A 19,278-nucleotide genomic window follows, 5' to 3' on the forward strand; every position below is an offset into this window, starting at 1 on the left:
TAAAGGACTCGGAGGAAGATGGGGCGATGGCTGAAATAAATCGGTCTAGGACTAGGTATAAAGGAAAATGTTCGACCTCGACGCGTCCGAGACAATGAGTCAAATGGAAATTTGTTGGCAGAATAAAATATTTGAAATAAATAGGTTCTATTAGAAACGATACCTAGATAGTCTTTGTAAATGTAGAGGTTTACAAATTATATATGCACAAATGAAGTGTTTAAATCGTGTGGTTTAATAAACATTTTTGGAGAAACACTTAATCCCTTCTTTCCTATATACATCTGTCTGAAGCAAAAGTTTCGCTCAGACCAAAGTACCAGATATGTATATCAATATCTCGTTATTTACTCTATCGTTGTAGCTAATTCTTTCGTGTTTAATGTCTCTTTATGATCTCGTAATTCCACGTATATATATATTAAACTAATTTAAATACGAAACATAACCATAAGAAACTCATTGAATATATAGCATGATCTGAAAATGAAGACAAAAAGTTTATCTATCCAAGTACTGAGAAAACTCGGGCAAGGATAATAAAGAAACGAAGGCAGAGAGAAGGAAAGCTCGCATAGCTAAGGTACGTTTATATTTGTTGATTGCAGCAATATAGCGCAAATTATGATTCTCAGGTAATTGCTCGCGCGCACTGTTCCTTCTTTGCTTCTCTCTTTCCTTCTCTTCCTCGCACTTTCGTCGTATAGCTTTCTTTCTCTCGTTTAGTTCTTCCCTCCTGCTCTGATAATCACGCGAAGTAGCCGCGTATGCAGTAATCGCACATGTCGAACATAAATTCGTGCGTGCACCACGCGCTTGCGTCGGCAAACAGCGACGCTCCGCAAGAACGCAGACGTGGTGCCACCCCCGCGACGCTCTGCGACGCCCGACCCCGTCATCGGTATTGGTCATCCTCGATGACAAAGGAATCGACGCGTGTGCTGCTGACAGATCATTTAAATCGGTCGCCAACTGCAGCCGGAAAGTGGATCGTGAACGTGGTCCGTTTCGTTCCGAGATTTGACGCGTTAGAATAATGGTATTGTCGTTGGTTTTGGTCTAACCCCATTTTACGAGTAATTTTCTAATGAAATAATACGTACAGGAATTTTTGGAACGTTGACATGCTATGATTTGAGTCATGATTCCGATCCAACGTTGTTATTGCTAACAAATTTTTCCTATGTTATAAAATCGTTTACAGACTGATTGTGGATGGGTGTTAGGAGTTTGTTGCAAATGAATTGTAGAAGTTAATGAGAAGTTAGATAAGAAATATAAGGGGAACATAAAAGAGATTTAGATAGATAGGATGATTTAAAGAGTACATAATACAGAATGACTTTTTAGTGACTTCAATAGTTGGTAATAACATCAATGTCGAGTCTAAGAATGTACAGTGTTTTTTTTATATAAAGTATACTGTTTTGATAAATATCGCGTTAATAAAACGAATGAAATTAAATACCGCGAATAAAAATCTGTTCTTGAATAAGAGAGACCGAAAGAATAGAAAATTTCTAGTTCCGTCAGTGACAGCGGTAATACGAAATAGATAAAGAAAGAAACATTGCTGACACCTTCCATCTATTAGGTTGTCCGAATAGTGTCTTTCTTTTACAGACACGTCCTTTACAACGATGCATCTTTATACAAACATGAAACCTAATCTGTCGAACGTTGTGATCTTTATCTTGATAAAACAAAATGGATCATACGTAATTCGTAATAAAATAATATAAAACGAAAAATGTTGTGTATCTATTATTTCCTTATAAAACGAAAGAAACTTTTCGGACGACCTAATACTTAAGAATTGTCAAGGATTAATATATGTACGTAAATTATTACTAAAATCTCCTCACTAGACTCGAAACGTCAAAGTTGAAATAGTCAATGATAGTAAAGAATATGAAATGATGTGAGAGTGATAGCAATAATACAGGGTACCGATGCACGACTCGCTGAGAAAAGGTGATCAAGCTCGGTGGAAAATCGAGCGAACGAAAGTCATCTGAGAGGGGCGTCATTCCCTCAAATCGAAGTTTATTTAGCCTGGGTTTACGGCTCACTCTGGATTCACTTAAGCTCGAATCGCCGCAGGAATCGCAGCGATGTCGTCCCATGCGATTCGGAATTTTGGAACGGTTCCAAGCGACCTTTGAATAGTCTCCGAACGCGCGGCCACGTAGAAAGGGGAATGTTAGCGATCGGAGGCCGGCTCGCGGAAAAATTTACGACGACAATAAACTTCGTCCATCGTGCGGGGAGCAGGATTATAAAAAAGCGAAGAAAAAAGACAGAAAAAGCAGTGTGGAGGAAGAAGAAGAAGAAGATGAAGAGAAAGATGATGAAGAAGAAGAAAGGGAAAACCGGTGAATTGCAGGTCGCGAGGCCGCTGCACAATTATCCAAGGCGTTTCGTTCACCAAACGTTCTCGCGATGATATTCACCCCTTATGATACTTGTGACTGATCCTAGCGCGTTCCTACCTAACAGCGACTGATAAATTGCATGATAGTCGAGACTCTGAGTTCGTCAATGTTGTTGATCTATGTAATTTTCTTTGTACACGTCGTGATAAACGTATAAATTAAACATTAATTAATTTAGGATATATTTGATACTAGTAGACTGTAAATATTATCAGAGAAGTGGAATTTTTTATTTCTTCTCAATATTCTGATGAGTATTATGTTCTCGATATTTTTTGGATTATTTTATTCCGTGCACCTTCGCGTAAAAATGTACAGAAAGTACGGAGATTTGATAATTAACAGTTGAAGAGTTACGTAAATGTAGATAGGTTCATAGAGATTTAAGAAGAATAGTTATTATATATAGGAAATGTAGATTACAGCTATTTTGAAATTATAGGTATTCTATCGTAGAAGCAGATAATAGAATGAAAGAATTCAATGTTCACTGTTGCGCATTCATCCGCTACAATATACTTAGCTTGTCTATAAGGAATCTGATTTACAAATTATATCTAAATGAATATGCTAAGTTCTTAATTAATGTAATCCGGATACCTGTTACTGAAGAAAATTCCTCCAAAGATAGATTAGATTTTCGCACATATACACGGGAAAGTATTCCAAGTATTCATAATGGTTACTTAGAACAGTCTACTGCGTGTCTGTTTAAAATTACAATGAAATTTTATCGCGTTCGCTTTGGATCACCAGCTTTAATTAAGCAGAAATTTCAAAACCGCGTAAATTACGGCGTTTCACCGTGGAAATTTTTGTACTCGCCGGGATTCACTTCCAAATCGGCGATTTTGAACAAAACGAGCGAAAGACATGTTATATTCGTATCCGATGGAGAAGCTCTCGGACGAAGCCATAAAAAATGTCAATTTTTCCCAGAGGACGAAGATGATAGACATTGAAATGGAAGTCGAAACATCGTCCCCTGCCCCGTACTCTTCCTACCGAAAAAAAGAGACGAAAAGAAAATAACGGCGAAAAAAAGAAGAGAAAACAATCCCGCGCTGCTTGATTTTCGATTCTTCGTTTCGACGAATGGCGGACACAATAGCGTGCTTGCTACCCCTCCGGATGGAGCAGGGCTGGCAAATATTTCCGAACGCGTTCGCGTGGCCGGAGCATCTGTTGCACGCACACGCGTGCCAATTTGCGATTCCTACGTAGAAATTAGCGACACGTAGCGAGTGACCCTCGAGCTTCCACCCTAGCAGCCACGGGAGGGGTGTTTAAGGGGTTGCGTGGGATAATTAACTCGGTCAGTGCCATGCGAAATTCGAAACTTCCGATGGATTCCTGAAAACAGGTGAAAAATCACTCGTATTGCAATGTCCAATAGTTCAATGATATCGACAAGTATGTAATAGATGATTTTGTGAATTGTAGAGACTCAACTTGTTCAATCGATTTTTAAGTGCACATCGTATTTTCTTATTCGTTTATGCATTTCGTATACAGATGCATTTCGTATAAATTCAGATTTTTATAAATATTATATACATAGATATAGCAGTTAAATTTATTTCTATTAATAAATATCATATATAGCAATTAGTCTATTTTAAATATTTTATATATTCTTGCGTTTTATACGCGAATTATTCGCAGTTCAATAGGTGCAATTAGTATGCTATCTTTTGTACCTCTATTGCTAACTACGTGATTTTATTTTCAAATTTCGTTTAACGCTTACTCGTTTAACGACACCGATAAATTCTCTATGTACATGTATGTATAATGTAGATATATTTGCGATGATATTAATTGGTATGAAAAATTCAGTAATCGTGAAACATTGACCAAAAAAGGTCAACTCGGCCGATAATGTCGACTGAGAAAAATTTTTCGAGAATTCGAAAATTTAAATATGTAAAATTTGTTCGTGGAAGGAACGTATAAAAAAGCCTTGGTAATCTGGGAAACGTAACTGCATCCATAATAAGCAATCTGAACAAGAGATCTCGTCGGGGAAAGTGCATTAATCGAGAAATAAAAATATACGTATACAGATACTCGTGCTCTGAAATTGGTCGGAACGATCGTTAACCGCTTTGCAAGGGTTACAGTCGCCCAAATTACGTCGTGGAATTTCGTCACGAAATTTCGAAAAATAACAGGGATACCTATGTGGCTATTTTAATGGAAAGCTGTTAAGAATGTTTTTATTTCGTTGGTTTTCTAGTGACGCAAGTAGAAAAGGTGAAAATTTCTCGAGAAAATTGGATTCGAAATAGGAAGTTTAAAAAAGCGGAAATGAAAAAATCTTTTTTCTTTCTATAATGTAATATCTTTCGGTTTCTAAAATATTTAACAAAATATTCTCTATATAACTTAATGTTTGATAAAAGGGTTAATATAGTTTCCGTTAAATAATACGATTCTATCAGGCAGCTAAATAATTTTTTATTAGGTTATTAACATTTGCAGTTGTATAAAAATCGAGGATTTTTTTTAGACTCGTGTCACTAAGCTTCTAACAAACCAAGGATTTCTCCACTAATATAAAAGTATAATTTATTCATCATTCATTTATTCTACATTAATAACAATGAAAAATCAACGATCAATTAGAAAAATATAGGCAATCCAATTCATAGAACGTTAAGGGAATATGAAAAGCGGCTGACGCAGATTCGTTCGAAACGAACGTTAAATCAAGCGAAATGTCATCGTCATCGTTATGCGCGCTCGATGGCGTAGTCATTAGCTGTCATTCGCTAAACCAAAATGTGCCCAAGGTTTCCCGGCTCTCTCGGTGTCACAGAGAATTTTCTTTTCCCCTCCAGAGCGAACGACTGCAGAAATTCTGAGAAACGCTCATTAAGGCTCGCACGAGACTCGCATTTCGCGATGCGTGTATCCCGATATTTTTAGAGTGTGGGTGAATCACTGTTTGGCGGGAGAGCTCTACGGCTGCGGCAGTTAAACCGCCGATTTCAGAAATAACGGCCGCGGAAATTAATAACCGAGGTATCGTTGTATCGCGACAGATCGGCCAACGATCGAATTTTCCTTCCTTTTTGCTCGAAACGACCTCTCGTCGTTCACGTTTTCTTCGAATGGAAAACGTTAAAGAAAAATCCATAGGTAGTTTCTTCCGATTCCTTAGCGATAGATGTTTCAATTTAGGGATTAACATTTCTAGACTTTCTCGATGATAAGATTTTGTAATATCGTTAAAGTTTCGATATTTATAATTTTGCACTTCTTGTTCTTTATTTATGATTACAAAAGACAAGATACAACGATGCAATTGATTTCCTTATCATCTGAATGTATGTGGGAACTTTGAATAACACATTGATACATGATCGATAAAAGGCAAAGTTTATGTGCTATAATCCAATAAGAAAGAAATTCGATGCGCTAACGAATCGAGTAAAACTTGGTAAAATCGATAAATATAGTAGCCTACATAAACATTACAATTTGAAATTATCATAATCACCATAGTCTACTGTTACCATAATGCCACTTAATTTCTAGAAAAACAGCAGTAATTTATATATTTAACACTTTGAAAAATATCGCATTCAAAGCATATTAGCGTGAACCGTGGCAATAATTTACCCAAATGACATAGTTCGTGGATAGGGGTAAGAAAAGAAAGAAAAACAAGACACGGTATAAATTACAAGAACACCTGTCACAGGTAAACCCTAACGCATGATCAGCCTCTATAAAACCACCCCCGTTGTTCTTTCCCATGTTCGAACGGGTTCACGTGGTGTTCGACACTCGTTACGTCGTTCGTAACGCGTTTTAATAAGGCGACGAGACGAACGGCAAATATGCACGCGGCACGGTGCACCTGCGCTCGATTCTAGTCACCACCTAAGCGGCCGTGTTGCCTGCCGGCAGCTCGTAAAACGGGTGAACCTCGGAGGTCTAGACCAGCCCTGGACTAGACCAACGAGACGACGCATCCGAAATAACCCTCTATATTCTATTTCGAGGCCGACATGCCACGCGATACAGTTTCTCGTGTCAGTGGAATACGGCAATGATTCCCTCGTTGGCCCGTTTTCATGCTCGCGACAATTGTCCCTCCGCTAAGCTTGACGTTTCTCGCTTCGTAGGCAATCTATGATCAAAATTTCTTCTTCTTCCAACATTCTGCCATGCTCTTCAAACTTGGCCGTAACAGTGGTAAAAATATTGCTAATTGGTTTTAGATTGAGATACAGGATCGAGTGCCGATCCTGTATCTCACGCACGCAACAGTCGGTATATATCTTTAGTAAACGATTCGTTTATTTTAACCACTGAAGTAGATCTAAATCTTCCAAAATTTTCCCAAAATTATGTAAACGATAATAATCTCCGAAACTTTGCAAAAATTTGCAAAAATAGCAAAAAAAAGGGAATAATATTGCTAAATCTAGTACACCGTTTCGCTATACTTCATCCAGCGTTTATCGCGTACATTCTATACATTTCAACATTCTTTGATTAATTTAAAATCGTCAGATATATACATCTTCGTTACCCCATAGATCGCGTTTCCCACTTTGCTATATCAAAATTATAAAGTACGATATTGTAATCGCGAAGCAGCAATTCTACCGAAAGCGTCAAACTTATTATTTCTTTGTATTTACACGGAGAAAGTTTTCGCTCTGGATGCATTAACCCGAAAAGAATCGATCTAATAACAAAAGCAGAGCGCGTCTCCGTCGCTAGTGACTTAGCACCCGACAGACGAGTGTCCGCGCGGCTGCTCTTCTCACCGGCATCGGAGCACGCGTGACTCACGTCTCCGCGTCTCGGCAAGTGCCGCCGCCACTCGGGGATCTCGGGAACCGCGTCAGGGATCCCCCTACTCCCATTCGGATCGCTGGCGCTGGTGGGGGTACGGTGAGCATGGGGTGGGGAGCCGGCAGGGGAAGCCGAGTCATGGCAAAACTTTTGTCCATTCACGGTCGACACGCTCCTAATTGGGAGTACGCTTCGTGGTCTCGTTCCACGCGCACGGCCGCTCCGTGGAAACTACCGGACGCCGGTTCTGTCTCTCCTCTCCGAATTTTCAGTCGCACGAAACGCGCCTCCGTCCCTTTCGCGAACAACTAATAATTGGCGTAGCAGCGATTTTTCCAAGGCTAGCACCGGCTGAATCACGCATTCGCCTAACTTCACCACGGGAAGATGACGGGAGAAGTGGAGGAGGAGGGAGGGGGAGGAGGAGGAGAAGGGTTTCGTTAAAAATCGGGAAACGTGCGGCGTGACCTCGCTTTTGGCCGCCCGCGTAAATCAATCCTCGCGAGACGGGCATATTTTTGCCTGACTGACGGACGAGCCAGCAGGAATTTCTTAACGAGCGCGTCGATTCTGGAATCACCGTCGATCGGCACTGCTTCGACGCGCGTTTCTAATTTTCCAATTATTCGTCTGTGACTGATACGTAGCTACGATCGAGGCAAAAATATGGGAAAGTTTGTATGGAATAAGGTAACGATCGATAGGAGAATCGATTCTTACGAGATTAGATATCAATGTGATGGAGCAATTTTTCTTTGCTCTACGCTACGAGTAGAAGTATTTTTTTTTATAAATTACCGTAAGAGATACCGTTCTTCGATCATCTTTCGATGAATACGTATAATGTTATCCGCGGAAAATTGAAATTTTTCATGGTTAATGATACGCGTCTAATTATAGGTTATACCAGAGAAGTCAGATTTTTCATAATGGACAATAAATTTGTAGAAAATAATGCTTCTTACAGAATCTTGCCTCACCTCGTCTGTTAATAATGTTAGAGTATCGTTAGAGTGTTGCTACAACAATAACTTTACCACCTTTAGCAAACCTCCAAAAATAAACAGTACAATCTAATTCGAGATTTGATATATTCTAGAAGATCGGAAAGTTAATCTCAAAAATATAAACAAATTATGTATTTGTCTTGCGACAAACAGAAACGATACTTAATCTTTAAAACAACTTTATTAATTCGTCCTATTTCTCGATAATAAGTCAACATTTCTTCAATCAGCCATTACATATCGACGAAAAATGTTCCGTTTTCACGCAACATCGTCAAATCATGCATATGTCATCGGAGTACGGCTGTCAGCGTTCCAAGAAACCGAAACCGTTGACTGAGTCACCGCTCGCTACTCGACGAAAGAATGTTCGTTTCACCCTGAAAGAATAGCTGGGAAAATCGTGAGATTGCCTGACCACGGTTTAATCACGGTCGACGGTTGAACGACGAGCGGGTTGGCTTTTGGCGTTTTCACTTTCCTCCGAAACGTGTCAGCAGGTTATACCGCTTCATCGATCCTCTCACTACGACCTTTCTGCACCGCGTCTATTGCGATTACGTCCGAGCGAATTAAGTCGGGAAAGGGGACGTGACGACAAGCTTTGCCAATAATTGTCTCCGCGTTTCACAAATATCGACGTGTAAAATTTCCAAGCAGCTGCTAAAAACCAACGACAGAGACGACGGTACATCGACAAGTTGGAGCACGCGTGGAAACAATGGAAACTGGTGAACGCGACGAGTCTTCCACTTTCCGGGCATTCGAGCCACGTTCCGGCGTCGTTAACCCGCGGCCTAATCAATACACATAATTATGAAACTATGTGGCATTAATAGTGGCGACCCGGTTAGCTTGTAATCTTGTACCGGTACGGGACTAGTTCGCGCGTTATTAAGCGGTCGTATTTTATCGGGAGCATCTAGCCGACCGGCACCAACGCTATGAGAGAAGATCGTCGCCAGTTTACAGCCAACCTCAACCTATAACATACGCGCAACGTATTATTCTTTGTAATTTAGTGTTTTATTCTTTTTTCCGTTGTTGGTAATTTTTCAGAGATAACTCGTAACATCGACAGCTTATCGAAATAGACGTTTTCTATCGATAAAAGCAATGGCATAGCCACTCGAATATAACGAGAGATACATCACGTGTGTTTTCTAAGAAATTACTTTTCAAGATTTTGAATACCGAACGCGATATTATGTTTAAATTTAGGGAAAGATAAGTTACGCGTAGCGGAGTTTTCTAGATGAACGTTCCTAACATAGAGCGGGTTAATAAACTGAAATACGAGGAAAACACGTGACGTGTGATTTTCGAAAAATTTATAATTTTCCAAGACAGAGATTTTTAACGACCAAGCGAACGTACTTAAACTTGGAAGAAAATAATTTAAATCACGTTTCCAATGTATTTTCACGCGCATATATTAGCCGTGTGTCATCTAAACGTGAAATTTATAATTGACTAATGTAGCTATATAATTCAATTATATTCCAAGATGATTACACGATAATTCATGGGCCTAGGAATTCAAAGATAATTAAGTATGTAGATGATAGGCTTCATGGACCAGGGAATTCATTAATTCTAAACAGTATTTCCATAATAACGACGAAAAATTCTGAATATGTATATTTTGATTGGTCGTAAGAAGAAGAAGCTTCTGCGTTTCGTATAAAATATTAAGTGTCAGGAAATAGCAGGAGATGTGCAGAGCTGTCAACTTTGTATCGCGTCTCTTCTCACTGGTTCGTGGTGCAAGGTAAATAAATAACCGCATTTATTCGCGTTACAGGTTCGCGTGAAATAAAGAAATTGATGGTGGAACGAGTTTTGCCATAAGTAGCGCGGCTCGAACACACTTTAAAAAGAAAATCACCGACGATGATAAGCCTCAGTTCGATACAACGGACAGAAAATTTGTATAATTACGCTTCCGTTAATTTCGTAGATTAACCTGCTTCGTGTTCCAAACGTTTAGAAAATATCGTCGGCCTGTCTTGTCCAAGATATGCAAAATCAAGAACAGCTTGTAAAAATGTCTCTCACGTGTCAGTCGATAAACCAGCGGAACTAGGAAATGCTTCTATGTCAGTTTGTTTATGCGGACTATCGTCTCTTTCAAACGACCAACACACCTCTGACAATTGCAATTTTTTTCAAACTTCTTTCAACCTGCTATAACTGACAAACACTTGCATACAACGATCTCTATCGTTGATAGCCGATTTTAAGTCGATTTTAAGACGAAACCAGTATCTTTATGACTACACGGCGAATGTTTATACAGATTCGTATTTTTATGGTCGCAACCAAACGAGAGATTTGTTTCACTTGCTCTGGATATTTTCTATAAGATTCTGCTCCTTTGAATTTCTTTCGATTCACGTTCGTTAGAAATGTACGAAATTTAGACGCTTCTGTCACCTTTCGAGATACTGGGATAGGCAAATATTTAATATTATCAACAAATAAATATTTATAATTAATTCTTCGTGCAAAGGGTTTGACGACGCTGACCAAGGAAAGTGCCATTTTTTCCGAGGCCGAAATTCGTTCGCCGAAAGATTCTCGATGATAGCTACGACTATAAAAAAGTACAAATCTGACAAACGTCCTCCTATGGCGAAAGTGACACTTCTCGATTGCCTACACATAGCAGCACGACCATTTCTTTACATACACCATGCAGAAAGAAAATGAGGTTGTCAACCACTGTATGTGGGCCACTTTGCCGCAAGTCGGTCAAGCCATCCCCTAAATCGCTGAACTATCCTCGAAACAGCAAGTGCCGGGGAAACTTCGCCACCCTCGCACCCTCGTTGAAACTCGGGGTCGGCCAAGTGGCCGGGAACCTGACCGGCAATTATCAGTGGAAAGACTGACGGCAACGTGATTCGATTTGAAAATTTGACTTGAGAATCTGCACATCACGATCGATCCTTTCTAATCACTAAATATTCCTTTACTAATTGCTAGTCACTAAAAAATGGTAAATTTCCATGGTTGCTATGGCTGATGGAAATTTCAACTGTCAGCTACACTGTCACCGCACGATTTCTTATCCCGATGACGATAATTGGAAGGTTTGACGTTGCGATCACACACTTGGGCCCCGGGTCACAATCACATTTATGGTTGTCGCGCTCCACCGGGCCCGGAAGCTACAAGTGTCCGCGGTAAACCGGGGACTGTGCAGCTGGAAACGGAGCGTTTCCCTTGGGTGGTTAGAGGCGATCGACTCGAGCGAACACGTTCGAGGGTGCAGAGGGTCGCTGCTGCATAATATCTGTTTCTGACGACACTGATGGTATACACACGCGCGTACCAAGATAGGAGAGAGGATCACAGAAAACACGAGATGACGCACGTCGAGCACTTACCTGTTGCCAGAACTGGGCGAGCAGGTATATACGCTCCTTCTTGAACAGCCAGTCCATGGACTGCATGGCCTGAATGTCCAGCGAGTTGGCCTCCGCAGAGGCCTGCATGCTGGCCAGTGCCGGCGTGTTCAGGCTGGCTAGAACGGGCTGCTGGAGCACGGACGCGTTGCTGCTGGCTAGCAGATTCGCGTGGTACACGGACGGTGCATCCTCCGAACCGCCAGTAGCCAGTAGTTGGGCCCCTATCGGCGCTGAAGGCCCCTGGAGGCCCAGTGACGAAGCCACTTTGACGGCTTCGAACTTCTCCGCCGGGCCCAAAACTGTTCCCCTTGGTTTGCCGGCGCCGCCGACGCCTCCTGGGGCGCACGCCTCGGCCGGCGGGCCCGTCGCTACCGTCTCTTCCTGTTCCTTAGTCCCGGACACTGTCCCGGAACACACTGGACCCGTCGCACCACACACTGGCCCCACGGTCACACGAAATCGCACAATGTCCCTTCCGAGTTCACCAAAGTCATCGACGTACGCTCCTGGCTCTCGGCACCAGGTGTTCTTCGAATCTGGATTCAGGCCGGACGTCAGGCTGCCCGTCGTCGTCGTGCTGCTGCTGCTCTTACTACTCGCGGCGGCATCACACCCACACTCGCGCGGAAAAACCGACGAACATATAGGTACACTGCACGCGGTCACACTTCACTGGCTCCGGTTTTTCCCTCGTCTCGCCCTCGTCTCGTCTCGTCTCGTCTCTTCTCACGGCTGACTTCAGGAAGAGAGTACGAGACCCGTCCTAGCAGGCTCCTAACCTGAAACTAAGAGCTACCGAACGACCGATGCGATGTCTGGAGGAGGTGCACGGCCGCTAGAGGGGATTGGGCGGAGCACGGGCGGCGTGGTGGGAGTCGGCCGGCCCACCAGCTGCCCAATCCGACGACGCCCGGTTCTCCCACTCTCCTTCGCGGCCCTCGCGTTCAGAGGAGAGCGTGGTCGCGGTGGGGATAAGCTGCGCGGAGAAGGGAGACGCCACGGAAAGGACCGGAGGCTGGCTAGGTGGTCCCTACCAGAGCGGATCTCATATTTTCAGCTCCCCGACCGCCCTTTTCTCCAACCCCTGCCGATCGTCGGTTCCCTTCTTCTTTCCTTCCTCTTTTTCTCCCGACGTCTCCCTCCTCTTTGTATCTATGTTTCTTATTTTCGCCCCCCTCGTCATCCCCCCGCTCTTTCTCCTCACCATCGAAACCCCCAGTCCCTTGGTCCGCGGTGGTCCCCCTACCCCCTTACCCACCCTCCACACGCCCCATCAACCCACCCGACCGCCCCGCAGACAGTAACCCTTCGATTGCTCGTTGGTGACTGAGCGTTACCTTTGTTGCGAGCGCCGTTACGATTTTCAGACGTTCGGCCGCACCAGAACGAGGTGTGATTGAGTTTCGAAGGGGTTACCGATGCGCCAGCACCACCGGGTTTTTTTTCGAAGCGCAGCCCTGCCACCGACACGACGCCCTCCATCTTTTTTCTTCTTCGACCCCTTCGCCACGGAATACCGCGATCTCCGACCCTTTGCCCCTTCTGCTTCTCAACTGACTCCATGTCGCAGTCAACTTTCCGATACAAGAGTCGTTCTTCGCCTGAATTTACTAGCTCGAAGCGACCGCTTGCGCTTCGAACGTCTCTGCCAGAACGTTCCTTTCTTTTACGATTTGTTTATGGAGAATCTCTTTCGACGAGCGATATCGATCACAGGCCACGAGGGTACAAGACTAGTTTTTTCCACGATATACATGTAATTTTTTTCCTTTTCTTTGTCTTTTTATCGTTGCTGAAATTCACGCGTGATAATTGAAAACTATTAGTTGGACGTGGAACTTTCTCAAAATTTAGGGCAATGGTTCAACACGTGTACGGCGAATACTCGCGCAGATTACGCCACGGCGAAAGGGTCGAACGTTTAAGCCTGTGCTCCCCTCGCGTTTCTGGCGTCGACAACGATTTTCACCGAAAATAAAAGTCGCGGACAACGGAACGCAGGAGAACACGAGGTCGATAGGAACACCGCGAAAGCGTGCGTTATTCGCGTTATTTACGCATTATGATTAGCGAAATGGGAATACAAACAACAGCCTAGCTTCTTGCGAGAATTCACTGTCTTTATTTCTAAAATAAAGTATTTTGTAATCGAGTTGAAAATGAAAATTGCGAATTGTTTGAAATTTCTTACATGTGGAATGGTCGAAATTCAGATCGTAATAGTTTCTTACTAACTTTCGGTTACCACAGAATTCCTGGTTTCCGGGAATCTCAACGACGTGCGAGCAACTTTGATTACACTGTGTTCTTGCACCAACTCGTATCTCTGTTGGTATCCTAACGCACTCGATACAACTGTAATTTGGCTATGATACTTTTAGAAAATATATAACACAATTCTGATGATCTGTGATAAACATTCTGACGAAGAAGTTGATTCATCGAGTGGACAGTACCTGACCAAGTACGTACGAAACATGTCACGGTACGTATTTTCTAAGACAACGCGATGGAATTTTGAAGGGCCGCGAGGAAATTTGAGTCGGTGGCCAATGATTATAGCAACATTTGAAATTTGTCGTTCAGCAGAGTTAATTAAACTTGACACAAATGAAGGATAACAGTAGATCTAAATTTGAGGCGAGATCAATATTCTCAGTACGAAGAAAAACTTGCCTGCAATTAAATTCCTAGATAATTCCAATTACAATTTCGAATCCAACAACGTGTACTAAGAAATCCTATAACCAAATGAAATCGTGAAGAAGCGATAGTGCAGCAACGCTAATGAAAACTTTCGAAAAAACTCCAACGACTTACCCTCTTCCATCAACCACCATTGTGTGTTTCAAACTTGCGAAGTTTCGTCACAACTTTACATCACAATAGTGTCCTCAAGATTTATAAAACACCGAGAATGTACATTCTCAAAAATGCTGCAATCATTTTTTAGGGAAAAATAAAATACTCGTTGGAGGAAAAAATGGAAGTTCTGTCGAACGTTGGCGGAAAATCGAAGAATCTGACGGATGAAACGATCGTCGAAGCAACGTCCCCCGATTACCGCAAACCGTGAAAGACGCGCGGCTTCCGGCGAACGCGTTAATCCGCGTTACCGTGTTAAGCACACTTCGTGACAGTCGAGTTAACTGGCGCCGGGTCCTGGATAATGCAACTTTAATTTCCGCGGCGTTCGCCGGTTACACGAGTTAATCATCGCTGGTGGATGATAGTCGCTGTTGACGCGGAAACGAAAACAACTGTAACTCGATTCACGCCACCAACGCCGCGTACTTGTTGCTATGCCTTTCGGCTCATCGATTTCCCGTGTCATGGAATCATCGATGTTTCACGTCCGAGTTTTGTTCGAAAATTCCCCATTTCGGACGAGGATTGCATCGTGCAGTCTATTCGTCGATAAACTCGAGCTGAGGAAGCTTGGCGGAAATAAGAAAACGAAGGAAAAAAATTCAGCCAAGTTGTAGAAAATTCGCTGGTCTAAGAATTGAACGAGAATTGGAATTTTTAGGGAGGAAGAACGATTACGTTTGGTTGGTAAATTTTGATAAAAATTGTTGTTATTAACAGAGGAAGCGTGTTAATTAATGTGGAGCGAGCGAAATAAACGAGCAAAATTATTGCATGTGCGAATGATTGACGGAAAGCTGTCCGAAATGAGAACACGTAATACAGAAAAAATGGTTGTTCTTATGCGATAAAAAGGATGTAGATAGCAATCGGTATAATAATCGTTAAATGCGAATTTTTGAACAAATTATCCAAATATGCAAAATACTCTTCACGCAGCAGAACGGATATAAACGATTCTCGATGGGCAAATTTTGAACCGCTTAACGCAATTTCTCGATATAGAATTTATCGAAATTTATAAAAACGCTCGTTAGAATGAAAATTTCTCAACTTGCTCTTCCAACTTGCTCTGTTTCAAAATTGGTTACACGTCGAAATTAACCGCAAGGCAAATTGCAAAGGAATTACAGAAATGACAAAACGTCGAATTTCTCGGATGGAGGAGGCGAAACGGTCGTTGCTCGATCCAGAGATGGCATAGGGAGAAATATCTGCCGGCGAACGTGTATACGTGCGCCGCGTGTTCGACGAGACACAGTCGGCATCCGCGAAACGCGTCGCGAAAATTCGTCGCAGCCGCCCACGAAAATACTACGCGGCTGTTGACTTGTCACCGCGTGCTTTACGATCACCCGATATAACGCAGGGATTAGTTTGTCAACGCGGACCGGCGTGCGCGTACACGCGCCGCGTGCATCGCCATCACGCATCTTCGCCGACCGAGCGCAACACATTGTTGCCGCGAATTTCGTAACGATCCCCGCGCCAATGAATCGCGACGTCTTGGAATTGTAAGACGTGGAATTCCACGCGGCTCGCCTCCGAGAAACCAGCTCGTCTCTCCCCTCGAAAGTCACCGAAAACCGATGAAAAATCGACGAAGAAATCGCCGACGAGGAATTTCTCTATTCTGCGATAATTCGATAACGGGAAAGAAAACAACGAGATAACAAATATTCGAATTCGAAGAAATACCTCGAAAATGTTAATGAAACCGATTGCGAATTATTCCAAAAATTCCTCTCCCCATATGTAACAGTATTTGCTAAAATAATTTCTCTCGTGTGTTCTTTACCTTGTACCTGCACCTAGTGGTAGTCGGAAGGTACCGAGTATAATAATTTCGAATTTTCCTTCTCACTTTTCAATGTCCACCGAAGAGTAAAAGAAAAGAAACAATTTCACAAAACCGCACTAGTATCTTTCATTACGTTCTCCATTACATACGTTGCACCGAAGAACGTCTTCCATCAAATGGTTCACACACACTGCGCGGGAATACCGCTTTGCTAAGCCTGTTAAGCACTGAATAGTCCCTTACACCCCCTTATCGTCAACCACCCTAACCAACCTAAACACCTATCACTCACAAAATACTCGAAAACATCATCCACCACTGAAATACGTTGCAGCAAAAGTGGAGCGTAGACGCGCTGTTCGATCAATATCGAGCACATCTATCAGAAAGAAAAAAGAAAGCCAGGGGAAAAAAGATTCGAAGCTGACCATGAGCTGGCCGAAGAAAGGGGTGGTTAGCTGGCGGATGGAAGAAAAAAGAAGCGATGGAAATGGCGAATCTGGATGACTGTCTCGCCGGTGGAATTTCGCTGGTCGCAGCACCTGGACTCGCTTTCTTCTCGCGGTCGCACGCTACTCAATATACTGGTCGACGATAAACGACAGCCCCCGCGGCCCCTCGCGTCGCGACCCCCGTTCGAAAAGCAACGCGACGCTATTCGAGGGCGATTGTAACAATATCTTCAGGCGAGCGAAGGATGCGCACAACACTACTAAGTTCAAGAGCCGCGCTCAGGGACATCGTGCGGATTTTTTTTCGTCGGATAAGACGATCGCTGCACGCGGGGTTGCTGCACGCGAAACGGGGGTTCCGAGCCGAGCTTTTCTGTCCGCAGCGGCAGACTAGAAGAACACGACGATGAGATTTTTCATTGGTGCGCGTAATCTTCGACGATGCACTGGTTTGTTACGGTGGAGAACACGTTTTAGGGATGTTTTTGTAGAAAAATTGTATTATCTCGGTTTTACGTTTCTAGAAGAAAGCTAATAGTGCAAGGAAACACGGTTTTTAAATTGATTCAAATTTGATCTGTTCTCTTTAATTTTGAGCGTGTCGAACGTTTTGAAGAGGAGAGCGACGTTTTTAGAGAAGTTCGTAGAGGAATTCGTTACTCGAAGAACTGTCAGGAATGTAGAATCACTGAATTTTTGGAGGAAAATTTGGTTACTTTCGACGAATTCGTTAGAGGCGAAAGGTCACTCCGAGGCAAGTTCTTGAGGAAGATTGTTTGCAATTAAACTGACCGAGCATGTGGTGCACTTGGTGAAAAGTATTTTAAAGCGGGAACGAAGTTTCAAAAAATTTGCATGGATGTTACGAGACGTCCTTCGGGAGATTAACGAATTTTCTTCCAACGAAATTTCCAATCACTACCATTGCAAAAAATCAACGACTTGGATTACAGTTTCTTAGAACGCAACAAATTTTTATTTCCTTTCAGCGACAAGCTGAATCGACGAGAACCGAATCAAATAAAATTGTCCTCCACGAGAACCACAGGAATATTCCCTGGACTAGAGCAGTCCCAAGTGGAAAATTCGTCAAATTTTCTTTCCAGACGAAACGTTTCGACGATCAATTCTAAACTGTCACAAGCGTCCCTCTGCAAAAATTTCTCTTCCAAGGAAAATTCATTGCAAATTCCTCTGTACCATGTACGAGCTATTCCTTGCACAAAAATGTATTTCAAATAGAAGATATTCAACGTACAAAATCGTCGCACGAATCACTTCATGAGGACAAATTTTCAAAGGATACCACCGAAGAATACTCGAGAAGAATATCTGAATCGACGAGCGACACGAACGATTCGAAAACAACGATGAGATGAACGACAGTGGTATTTTCAAGTTGATTTGCTGGTTCGCAGTTTCTTAGGACTTAATCAGCTCTGCGGCGTAGCTCGATGCTGGCCAAGAACGCCGGCTAGATTCTAACAGTCAGCTAGGCGCTATCACTCGGTTCTCGGGTTCTCCGCGTTCCTTTTTCTCTCTGTCGAGGCCGAGTTGGTTGACCGGTCGAGATAGAGTCGAGCAAGCGACGATCAGGAATCCGTCCGATGGTCACGTTCGAGCCGGTCGCGTTTCGGCTTTCAGATAATCCGAGGGCACGGCTGCACGTGCGTGCGCGTGAACTGGCTGAAGATGCTGCGAGATCGCGATCAAAGGGCTACCAATTGCAGTTGCTTCACGCCAGACACGATAACAACGAATAGAAACGAAAACTAAACATATTCTCGCGATAACGTCGACCTTGCTGCGAAATCGCGATGGGGAACACAGTCACAGCACAATAATTAGCACAAACAATCACCTGTGCACTGGCAGCGGTCCGTTGGTCGTGGCACAATAATCGTCGCATGCGAAACTCGCGATCGCGGCCAGTGAAGGGGTGGGGAGGCTCTCCTAACCCTCGGTTTCCTTAGTCCACGCACCGTACGCGGCTCCAGTGCGTGCACGTAGATCCTACTGGGCCTGTGTTCTGGCCGAGACTAACTCGAACGCTCGGCTCCTGCAGCCCTCGCAGTCATCCCTCCAGCCACGCACTTTTCCACCCCGGCGAAACTATTGTCCGTGGCCGTATATCCTCTTCGTTCGTTCGTTCATCGAAATCCGTAGTTTTCTCGCGGTGACGGATTGTCGCGAGGAACGAGCGTCCGGTGAGTGCGTTGGATGGCAACGTGTCGCATCGCGATGCGCGAAAGCGAGCGTCTCACGCGGCCGCCAGCCACTTACGGTTGGACAAAAGTTGAGCGGCGCGGCGCCAAGGGACGTCCGCCGCGCAGGCTGTACGGTGGCGCCACGGCGCGGCCGCGCGGCCAAACCAGCCGCAGAAACGCAAGGGTGGCCACCCCCACCACCAGCCGGCACCCCTTCCAGCAACGGCCACGAGGACACGATGCGCTGTATCAGCTATCGGAAGTATCGGTGACTTCAACG

General features: G+C 43.6%; 1 protein-coding gene across 6 annotated transcripts in view; it reads right to left on the bottom strand.

The window, feature by feature from the left end:
- Positions 1-19,068, bottom strand: part of cut (homeobox protein, cut) — a 167,721-nt gene extending 148,653 nt beyond the window's left edge. For 3 of the 6 annotated variants that reach the window (XM_069119800.1, XM_069119802.1, XM_069119801.1), the window contains exon 1: positions 11,650-12,839. In XM_069119800.1, coding sequence (XP_068975901.1) covers positions 11,650-11,757 — 108 coding nt within the window. In that variant the 5' untranslated portion in view covers positions 11,758-12,839. Of the gene's footprint in view, positions 1-11,649; positions 12,840-13,905; positions 14,167-18,652 lie in introns of those variants that run through there. The other 3 variants (XM_069119798.1, XM_069119797.1, XM_069119799.1) reach the window with 3 other exon arrangements.
- Between the last annotated feature and the right edge of the window lie 210 nt (positions 19,069-19,278).

Source organism: Bombus flavifrons, chromosome 9 (assembly GCF_040668555.2).
Source record: "Bombus flavifrons isolate JBK064 chromosome 9, iyBomFlav1_principal, whole genome shotgun sequence".
Classification (NCBI taxonomy): domain Eukaryota; kingdom Metazoa; phylum Arthropoda; class Insecta; order Hymenoptera; family Apidae; genus Bombus; species Bombus flavifrons.